Consider the following 10683-nt stretch of genomic DNA (forward strand, 5'->3'; position numbering starts at 1 on the left):
AAACCCGATGACATCCTCTGTTTGATGGCCCATGGAGATGCTTCCTTCTGGCCTACCCATGAACCTCTCAAAGGAGTACATATTGTGTAGAAATACGGGGCCCAGAATCACAATCTCGTCAACTAGATGAACTAGGACGTGCGTCATGATATTGAAGAAGGATGGTGGGAACACCAGCTCGAAACTGACAAGACATTGCACCACATCACTCCTTAGCCTTGGTATGATTTCTGGATCGATCCCCTTTTGAAAGATTGCATTGAGGAATGCAATCGGAAGCAGTTGCGTCATAATCACGTGGCAGTCATGAGACTTTAGGTTCTGAAACTTTTTCTCTGCCATATTTATTATTCCTTTTATATTAGATGAGAAGCCAGTTGAGACCTTCATACTAAGCAGGCATTCAAAGAAGATTTCCTTCTCTTCTTTGGTAAGAGCATAGCTGGCAGGACCTTCATACTGTTTTGGAGGCATGCCGTCTTTTTCGTGCAAACTTTGAAGGTCCTCCCGTGCCTCAGCGGTATCTTTTGTCTTCCCATACACGCCCAAGAAGCCTAGCAGATTCACGCAAAGGTTCTTCGTCACGTGCATCACGTCGATCGAAGAGCGGACCTCTAGGTCTTTCCAGTAGGGTAGGTCCCAAAATATAGTTTTCTTCTTCCACATGGGTGCGTGTCCCCCAGCGTCACTCAGAACAGCTAGTGCGCCGGGACCCTTTCCAAAGATTATGTGTAAATCATTGACCATAGCAAGTACGTGATCACCGGTACGCATGGCGGGCTTCTTCCGGTGATCTGCCTCGCCTTTGAAATGCTTTCCTTTCTTTCGACATTGATGGTTGGTCGAAAGAAACCTACGATGGCCCAGGTACACATTCTTCCTGCAGCTTGCCAGGTATATACTATCGGTGTCAAGTAAACAGTGCGTGCATGCGTGGTATCCCTTGTTTGTCTATCCTGAAAGGTGACTGAGAGCGGGCCAATCATTGATGGTCATGAACAGCAATGCCTTTAGGTTAAATTCCTCTTGTTTGTGCTCATCCCACGTACGTACACCGTTTCCATTCCACAGCTGTAAAAGTTCTTCAACTAATGTCCTTAGGTACACATCAATGTCGTTGCCGGGTTGCTTAGGGCCTTGGATGAGAACTGGCATCATAATGAACTTCCGCTTCATGCACATCCAAGGAGGAAGGTTATACATACATAGAGTCACGGGCCAGGTGCTGCGATTGCTGCTCTGCTCCCCGAAAGGATTAATGCCATCCGCGCTTAAAGCAAACCATACATTCCTTGGCTCACTTGCAAACTCATCCCAGTAGTTTCTCTCGATTTTTCTCCACTGCGACCCATCAGCGGGTGCTCTCAACTTCCCGTCTTTCTTACGGTCCTCACTGTGCCATCGCATCAACTTGGCATGCTCTCCATTTCTGAACAGACGTTTCAACTGTGGTATTATAGGAGCATACCACATTACCTTCGCAGGAACCCTCTTCCTAGGGGGCTCGCCGTCAACATCACCAGGGTCATCTCGTCTGATCTTATACCGTAATGCACCGCATACCGGGCATGCGTTCAGATCCTTGTACGCACCGCGGAAGAGGATGCAGTCATTAGGGCATGCATGTATCTTCTGCACCTCCAATCCTAGAGGGCATACGACCTTCTTTGCTGCGTATGTACTGTCGGGCAATTCATTATCCTTTGGAAGCTTCTTCTTCAATATTTTCAGTAGCTTCTCAAATCCTTTGTCAGGCACAGCATTCTCTGCCTTCCACTGCAGCAATTCTAGTACGGTACTGAGCTTTGTGTTGCCATCTTCGCAATTGGGGTACAACCCTTTTTTGTGGTCCTCTAACATGCAATCGAACATCAGCTTCTCCTTTTGACTTTCGCATTGCGTCCTTGCATCGACAATGACCCGGCGGAGATCATCATCATCGGGCACATCGTCTAGTTCCTCTTGATCTTCAGCAGCTTCGCCCGTTGCAGCATCATCGTGCACATCGTCTGGTTCCTCTTGATCTTCAGTAGCATCACCATATTCAGGGGGCACATAGTTGTCATCGAACTCTTCTTCTTCGCCGTCTTCCATCATAACCCCTATTTCTCCGTGCCTCGTCCAAACATTATAGTGTGGCATGAAACCCTTGTAAAGTAGGTGGGTGTGGAGGATTTTCCGGTCAGAGTAAGACTTCGTATTCTCACATATAGGGCATGGACAACACATAAAACCATTTTGCTTGTTTGCCTCAGCCACTTCGAGAAAATCATGCACGCCCTTAATGTACTCGGAGGTGTGTCTTGAACCGTACATCCATTGCCGGTTCATCTATGTGCATTATATATAATTAAGTGTGTCAAAAATCATTACAGAACATCATGAATAGATAATTAAGTGACCAAATTAATAGAAGTTCATCATCACATTAAAACCAAAGTACATACATAGTTCTCATCTAACAACATAAAGCTCTGCAGAGCATCTAAATTAATTAAACCATACACTGAAACTATGTAAAACATTTCAATGCGAAAACAAATGCGATCATAATCGCAACCAATGTAACAACTGATCCAACGGCATAATGATACCAAGCCTTGGTATGAATGGCATATTTTCTAATCTTTCTAATCTTCAAGCGCATTGCATCCATCTTGATCTTGTGATCATCGACGACATCCGCAACATGCAACTCCAATATCATCTTCTCCTCCTCAATTTTTCTAATTTTTTCCTTCAACAAATTGTTTTCTTCTTCAACTAAATTTAAGCTCTCGACAATAGGGTCGGTTGGAATTTCCGGTTCAACAACCTCCTAGATAAATAAAATCTATGTCACGTTGGTCGGCATAATTGTCATAAACAATAAATGAACCAATAGTTATGAAAAGATAATATATACCACATCTGAATCATAGACAGGAAGAGGGCCGACGGGGGCGGATACCAAAACCATCGCACTATATAAGATGCAATAATAAAAGTAAGAAAATTATACAAGTATCTATATAAAGATACAAGTAAGATTTTTTTTCCTTTCAGAAAGAAGATAAGAACAAGTGGCTCACCACGGTGGTGCCGGCGACGAGATCGGCGCGGGCGATCGACGACAGTGAAGACGGGGACGGGACGTGACAGACCGCTAAACCTAGACAAATATTGAGAAAAATGGAGCTTGGAGGTGGAGCTTGGAGAGGAGAAAGCTTAAGTAGTGTGGCTCGGGCATTCCATCGAACACCTCACGTGCATAGGAGGTGAGCTAGAGCACCACAAAGCTCTCTCCTCGCCGGCCACGAAAAATAGAGCAGTGAGAGTGCTCTGCTCGCGAGGTATATATAGGCATGAACCGGGACTAATGGGTAGCCTTTGGTCCCGGTTCAGGCCACCAACCGGGACAAATGGTGGTGGGCCAGGAGCAAGGCACATTGGTCTCGGTTCGTCCCACCAACCGGGACCAAAAGGTCCAGACGAACCGGGACCAATGGCCCACGTGGCCCGGCCGGCCCCCGGGGCTAACGAACCGGGTCCAATGCCCCCATTGGTCCCGGTTCTGGATTGAACCGGGACTAATGGGCTGACCCGGCCTGGACCATTGCCCCCTTTTCTACTAGTGTACCAAGTACCCATCACAAACTCATCTCCCTCGCATTTACATTATTTGCCATTTGCTTCTCGTTTTCCTCTCCACCACTTCACCCGTGCCGTTTTATTCGCCCTCTCTTTTCCAATCTCCTCTCTCTTTTGCTTGCCTTTTGTTTGCTTGTGTGTTGGATTACTTGTCGCGATGGCGCAAGATAATACCAAATTGTGTGATTTCTCCAATACTAGTAATAATGATTTCCTTAGTACTCCGATTGCTCCTCTTAATGATGTTGAGTCTTGTGAAATCAATACTGCTTTGCCGAATCTTGTTATGAAAGATCAATTCACCGGCCTTCCTAGTGAAGATGCCGCTACCCATCTAAACAACTTTCACTACTGGAATCTGGCACTTTGCCATCTGCCATGGCAGATGGCAAAGGCATGGTCGGCGGATGGCAAAGGCTTTGCCATCTGCTAGCAGATGGCAAACAGTTTGTCTGAAACCCTGCCGGTAAAGGCTTCTTTGCCGTCTGCTGGCTGATGGCAAAGAGCCTGTGCCTTTGCCATCAGCTGGCAAATGGCAAAGCCTCTTAACGGGGTTAGCCCCGTTAGAAGGCTAACGGCATACTTTGCCGTTTGCCAGCATATGGCAAAGGCTGCAGGCTCTTTGCCGTCTGCCAGCAGATGGCAAAGGCTGCATGCTTTGCCATCTGCCAGCAGATGGCAAAGTGACTATATTGCCCCATTTAATTTTGTTTTTTCTTATATCAGTTCCTTTTCATAGAAAATCAAACACAAATATATTTATATGACCAATATAGCATATTCAACACATATTACCAATAGTCATGAACACATATATATCCAACACATGTTACCAATAGTAACAAGTTTCATCCGTACATATACATAGTTTCATCAATATTACACAGTTTCATCCATAGGTAGCAAGTTTCACAAGGTCAAAACAAAAACTAAATACAAGCACTCCATCAACCCAAGCTTCCGTGATCTTAAGCAAATCTGTAAAATGGGAAAGAAGAAAGTTAGAAGAAGAAGACTAGAAGAAGAAGATTATTATGATGCGGAAATATGCATGGATTGTCAAAACTTGCATTATCCTACTATTACTAGTACAACAAAGCTGCAGGTTGGCATAGTTCATGAACCATGTACATCATGACAAATAAAATATCATCCAATGCTCGACTATGAACAAAATTGAACAATTACACCTCACAAAGGCAGAGCATAGAACCAACAAGCAAGTAGGAGGGGTATAAGAGGACTTGAGGAGCTCACTGGAGGGGGTTCTAGCCTAGGCCGAGCTTCATCACCATGGATGCGGCTAGGGAAATCAAACGATTCTACCATCATAGGAGCAGCAGCACCACCACCGCCAAAACTGGAATGCACGGAGCGAATCACCATCATATGTGTACAACTACCAGTGTTGTAGTACTTGAGGAAGATGAATATAACACAGCTCTCACACATATGTACAAAGTAATAGAATACAGACAAGTTACTAAGTGGAGTAGTAGTAGAAGGGACCTAAGTCGCAGACGTCGCTGCCGGTGTAGAACCACTAGAAGAAGCTCTAGAAGAAGCTGATCCCAAAGTATGATTCAGAAAAATTTGAAGAAGCAAATAGTTCGCGACTGAGCAACCACAAACCCAGCTGCTGAAGAAGGACCTCGCTTTCCCACAAGTAAGGGATGGAACACTTTCGCCGCTGCCCATTAGCAATCGCCTGAAAATAGGCAGTATTAGCATCCCCTTTCAGAAGGCATTTCTCGCCCCCTCGACGCAACGAGAAGAACTCTTCACTCTTGAAGATTTCCACAAGGTAGGCTTCCAAGGTGTAGTGCATAAGCCACTCGTCGGCCCACAACACCGTCAGCAATCACATCCAACGACTTAATTGGTCAGGCAAGGCCCATTTACAGGCCCTAAGCTCGGCACCCAGATTAGCCCCCCACCCCGCATTACAAGAATAGTGTTTCAAACTGACTCACTGTCCAAATTTTATTTGCAAAAATGTTCTTGAAGGAAGAATACTACAGAAACAAGTACATATGGTTTCCCTGAGAACGGCATTGAGACCCTGAGAGCATAAGCTATTCGGCTCAGAAAAGAATAATGAAAGTAGGGTTGCTTACCTGCTGGTATGAAAGTGGATGGATGATAGCACCACTAACTTCCAGGAAATGATTTGGAGTTATGGAGTGCAAATCCCCTACCTGAAGAGTCAAATAAGTATGATGTGGCAAACTGAGGTTACAATAGAAAAATAAGTATGGGATGAGTGCCATTAAACTTCAGTAATTAGCTCTCCAAAATAGAAAACCAAAATGGTAGCGTCTAATAGAACAAAAGGATCATCAGATAGAATGCATACCTGAAGTGTACCAGGAGGAATATAAGCAGATTCTGGCTTGCTACCAAATGTGTCCCAACAGCCACGTATCAGATTGAGTGCTCTAACTACCTGGAACAATTTAGGCAGATAATGTTAGCAAAGCTAAGAGGGCCCCAAACAATTAATGGATTAAGTAGCAGATGATGATCTGGTTTCTATGATCCCAGAACTTCCTGTGAGCATGATGAAGTACTATATTAGTGTTGATACATAAACAACTTACACCGTCTAATGGAAGGTAGAAGGCCGAAGCACTGGAACTGCTGCTTCCTGCATTCAGTGCAACAACTCTTCCTTGGCAATCAACAATAGGGGAACCACTAGAGCCACCTTTAGTACCAGATGCAGCCTAAAGAAAAAAAATATTTTAACTTATGAGCACTGGCAGCGGAGCAAATCACCAAGCACTATTTTAGATGCATTGGCATCACCAACTGGAACAAAAAATACAGAATATAAGATAGCTGAAAAGAATTACCTGTATGTAGAATGTATTGAAATCGTTGTAGCTATCCCTTTTAGAAAAGTAAAACACGGTTAGGACTTCGAATTTATGCAGCAATACATAATGATCCATGGATTGAATATGCAAGCTTTGGTCATGTAAAGCAAGGCATACTTTTGGTAGTTTGGTGCTTCTCTATCAAGTCGAGCCAATGTTCCTGGCAAGATTGAAACCTATATCTAGTCAACATGAATCAACATGCAACCCATTGTATTGGATAACTCTCTAGTAATGGATGAAATCTCCAATTTTTAGGGAGAGAGAGAGAGAGAGATCATACCAGATCGAAAGCAACAGGAGCCAAGCTGCGTGAAATCCATCAATGGTGGCTCAGATCCCGCGCCAGCCCGACTAGTCCCTCGAACAGAACGCATCAAGGACCCCGCCTCTCGGTCCACAGCCCGCGCCACCGCGGACATCCCGAGCCTCGTGGAGTGTGCCGCCAGCCACAGGCGCCGCGAGGGCGGTGGTCCCGCTCATGGAGTCGTCCATGGCCGCCGCCGCGTGCATCTCCTCTTTGACCCCGACTATCGACCACCGGAACGCGAAGAGGAGGGAGGGGCTCGCAAGGCAGCAGAGCGGGCCGGTGGAGGAGTAGCAGCAGGGCGGCGGCAGGGCTCCTAGGGCGCGGAAGGAGGAGGAGGAGGTGGGAGGGAGCGGCGGCGGGTGAAGAAGGAAGGATCGAGGGGCATGGGGCTGTGGATTGGGGCTAGGGTTAGGAAGGAAGGAGCGAGCGGCGGCGGATGTTTTTTTACCTGGATGGGTGGGGAGAGAGGGAGGGGATAACCCCACAGTTTTTTTACCTAGAAAAAAATAACCCCATCTCTTTGCCGTCTGCTGGCAGATGGCAAAGACGTGGGGCTGGTACGCCGTTACACTCTTGACGGCCACAGGATTTGCCAACCTCTTTGCCATCTGCTGGCAGATGGCAAAGATTATTTGCCATCCACTAGAAGATGGCAGAGAATTGGCTGATGGCAACCATGTTCTTTGCCGTCTGTCAGTTCTTTGCCATTTGTTTTTTATAAGCAGATGGCAAAGACGTTCTTTGCCATCAGCTGGCAGATGGCAAAGAGCTGGCTGATGGCAAATTCCTTGTTTCCAGTAGTGTTTGTTGATTTTTGTGAGATGCAAAAGAAGAAAGATACGGATAATGATATTGTTAAATTAAAGTTATTTCCGTTTTCACTTAGAGATCGTGCTAAAGTTTGGTTTTCGTCTTTGCCTAAGAATAGTATTGATTCATGGAACAAGTGCAAAGATGCTTTTATCTCTAATTATTTTCCTCCCGCTAAGATCATCACTCTTAGCAACAATATTATGAATTTTAAACAACTTGATCATGAGCATGTTGCCCAATCTTGGGAAATAATGAAATTGATGATTCACAATTGCCCTACTCATGGTTTGAATTTATGGATGATCATACAAAAAGTTTTATGGCGGATTGAATTTTGCTTCTAGAAAACTTTTAGATTCGGCCACGGGAGGCACATTTATGGAAATCACCTTAGGAGAGGCTACAAAACTCCTTGATAATATTATGGCTAATTATTCTCAATGGCACACCGAAAGATCTTCTAGTAAAAAAGTGCATGCTATAGAAGAAATTAATGTTTTGAGTGGAAAGATGGATGAACTTATGAAATTGTTTGCTACTAAGAGTGCTCCTATTGATCCCAATGATATGCCTTTGTCTACTTTGATTGAGAATAATAATGAATCTATGGATGTGAATTTTGTTGGTAGGAATAGTTTTGGAAATAATGCTTATAGAGGAAACTTTAATCCTAGACCGTTCCCTAGTAATTCCTCTAATAATTATGGAAATTCCTACAATAATTCTTATGGTAATTTTAATAATATGCCCTCTGATATTGAGAATAGTGTTAAAGAATTTATGATCTCTCAAAAGAATTTTAATGCCTTGCTTGAAAAAAATTTGCTCAAAGTTGGATGATTTGGCTAGGAACATTGATAGACTCTCGCTTGATGTTGATTCTTTGAAACTTAGATCTACCCCTCCTAAGCATGATATCAATGAGTCTCTCAAAGCTATGAGAATTTCCATTGATGAGTGCAAAGAAAGAACCGCTAGGTTGCGTGCTAAGAAAGATTGATTTGTAAAGGCGTGTTCTTCTAGTTTCCATGAAAATAATGATGAAGATCTTAAAGTTATTGATGTATCCCCTATTATATCTTTGTTTTGCAATATGAATCTTAATAATGATGGGACTAGAGAAGAGCCAACTTTAGTTAAAAGGCGTCCCAATGATTCAGAGTTTTTAGATCTTGATGCTAAATTTGATAAAAGTGGGATTGCAGAGGCACTAGTAGAAAAGGGGGCAATGGTCCAGGCCGGGTCAGCCCATTAGTCCCGGTTCAATCCAGAACCCCGACCAATGGGGGCATTGGACCCGGTTCGTGAGCCCCGGGGGCCGGCCGGGCCACGTGGGCCATTGGTCCCGGTTCGGCTGGACCTATTGGTTCCGGTTGGTGGGACGAATCGGGACCAATGCGCCTCGCTCCTGGCCCACCACCAGTGGTCCCGGTTGGTGGAGTGAACCGGGACCAAAGGATGCCCTTTAGTCCCGGTTCGTGGCACGAACCGGGACCAATTAGTTGCCTATATCTACCCCTCGCCCGCAAGCAGAGCACTCCCAGTGCTCTGTTTTTCATGGCCGGGGAGGGGAGAGCTTTGTGGTGCTCTAGCTCACCTCCTATGCACACGAGGTGTTCGATGGAATGCCCGAGCCACACTAAAGCTTTCTCCTCTCCAAGCTCCACCTCCAAGCTCCATTTTCCTCAACATCTGTCTAGGTTTAGTGGTCCGTCACGTCCCGTCCCCGTCTTCACCGCCGTCGATCGCCCGCGCCGATCTCGTCGCCGGCACCACCGTGGTGAGCCACTTGTTCTTATCTTCTTTCTAAAAGGAAAAAAAATCTTACTTGTATCTTTATATAGATACTTGTATAATTTTCTTACTTTTATTATTGCATCTTATATAGTGCGATGGTTTTGGTATCCGCCCCCGTCGGCCCTCGTCCTGTCTATGATTCAGATGTGGTATATATTATCTTTTCATAACTATTGGTTCATTTATTGTTTATGACAATTATGCCGACCAACGTGACATAGATTTTATTATTCTAGGAGGTTGTTGAACCGGAAATTCCAACCGACCCTATTGTCGAGAGGTTAAATTTAGTTGAAGAAGAAAACAATTTGTTGAAGGAAAAAATTAGAAAAATTGAGGAGGAGAAGATGATGTGGGAGTTGCATGTTGTGGATGTCGTCGATGATCACAAGATCAAGATGGATGCAATGCGCTTGAAGATTAGAAAGATTAGAAAATATGCCATTCATACCGAGGCTTGGTATCATTATGCCGTTGGATCAGTTGTTACATTGGTTGCGATTATGATCACATTTGTTTTCACATTGAAATGTTTTACATAGTTTTAGTGTATGGTTTAATTAATTTAGATGCTCTGCAGAGCTTTATGTTGTTAGATGAGAACTATGTATGTACTTTGGTTTTAATGTGATGATGAACTTCTATTAATTTGGTCACTTAATTATCTATTCATGATGTTTTGTAATGATTTTTGACACACTTAGTTATATATAATGCACGCAGATGAACCGGCAATGGATGTACGGTTCAAGACACACCTCCGAGTACATTAAGGGCGTGCATTATTTTCTCGAAGTGGCTGAGGCAAACAAGCAGAATGGTTTTATGTGTTGTCCATGCCCTATATGTGGGAATACGAAGTCTTACTCTGACCGGAAAATCCTCCACACCCACCTGCTTTACAAGGGTTTCATGCCACACTATAATGTTTGGACAAGGCACGGAGAAATAGGGGTTATGATGGAAGACGGCGAAGAAGAAGAGTACAATGACAACTATGTGCCCCCTGAATATGGTGATGCTACTGAAGATCAAGAGGAACCAGACGATGTGCACGATGATGTTGCAACGGGCGAAGCTGCTGAAGATCAAGAGGAACCAGACGATGTGCCCGATGATGATGATCTCCGCCGGGTCATTGTCGATGCAAGGACGAAATGCGAAAGTCAAAAGGAGAAGCTGAAGTTCGATCGCATGTTATAGGACCACAAAAAAGGGTTGTACCCCAATTGCGAAGATGGCAACACAAAGCTC

General features: G+C 44.5%; 1 protein-coding gene across 1 annotated transcript; it reads right to left on the reverse strand.

Annotated features, from left to right (window-relative positions):
- Positions 1-5573: 5573 nt before the first annotated feature.
- Positions 5574-6645, reverse strand: LOC119360449 (protease Do-like 7). Its single transcript, XM_037626082.1, has 5 exons — positions 6486-6645; positions 6231-6356; positions 5987-6076; positions 5748-5828; positions 5574-5645 (listed from the first exon to the last, which is right to left on the reverse strand). The coding sequence occupies exons 1-5, from the start codon at positions 6582-6584 to the stop codon at positions 5574-5576; spliced, it is 468 nt and encodes a 155-aa protein (XP_037481979.1). The 5' UTR covers positions 6585-6645.
- Between the last annotated feature and the right edge of the window lie 4038 nt (positions 6646-10683).

This window comes from Triticum dicoccoides, chromosome 2B (assembly GCF_002162155.2).
Source record: "Triticum dicoccoides isolate Atlit2015 ecotype Zavitan chromosome 2B, WEW_v2.0, whole genome shotgun sequence".
Taxonomy (NCBI): domain Eukaryota; kingdom Viridiplantae; phylum Streptophyta; class Magnoliopsida; order Poales; family Poaceae; genus Triticum; species Triticum dicoccoides.

Coding starts and splice junctions, on each gene's coding strand:
- LOC119360449 (XM_037626082.1), bottom strand. CDS start 6,584: ATGGATCATTATGTATTGCTGCATAAATTCGAAGTCCTAACCGTGTTT. Junction 6,357..6,485: donor TCAATACATTCTACATACAG/GTAATTCTTTTC, acceptor TTTTTTCTTTAG/GCTGCATCTGGTACTAAAGG. Junction 5,829..5,986: donor TTCCTCCTGGTACACTTCAG/GTATGCATTCTA, acceptor TTGACTCTTCAG/GTAGGGGATTTGCACTCCAT.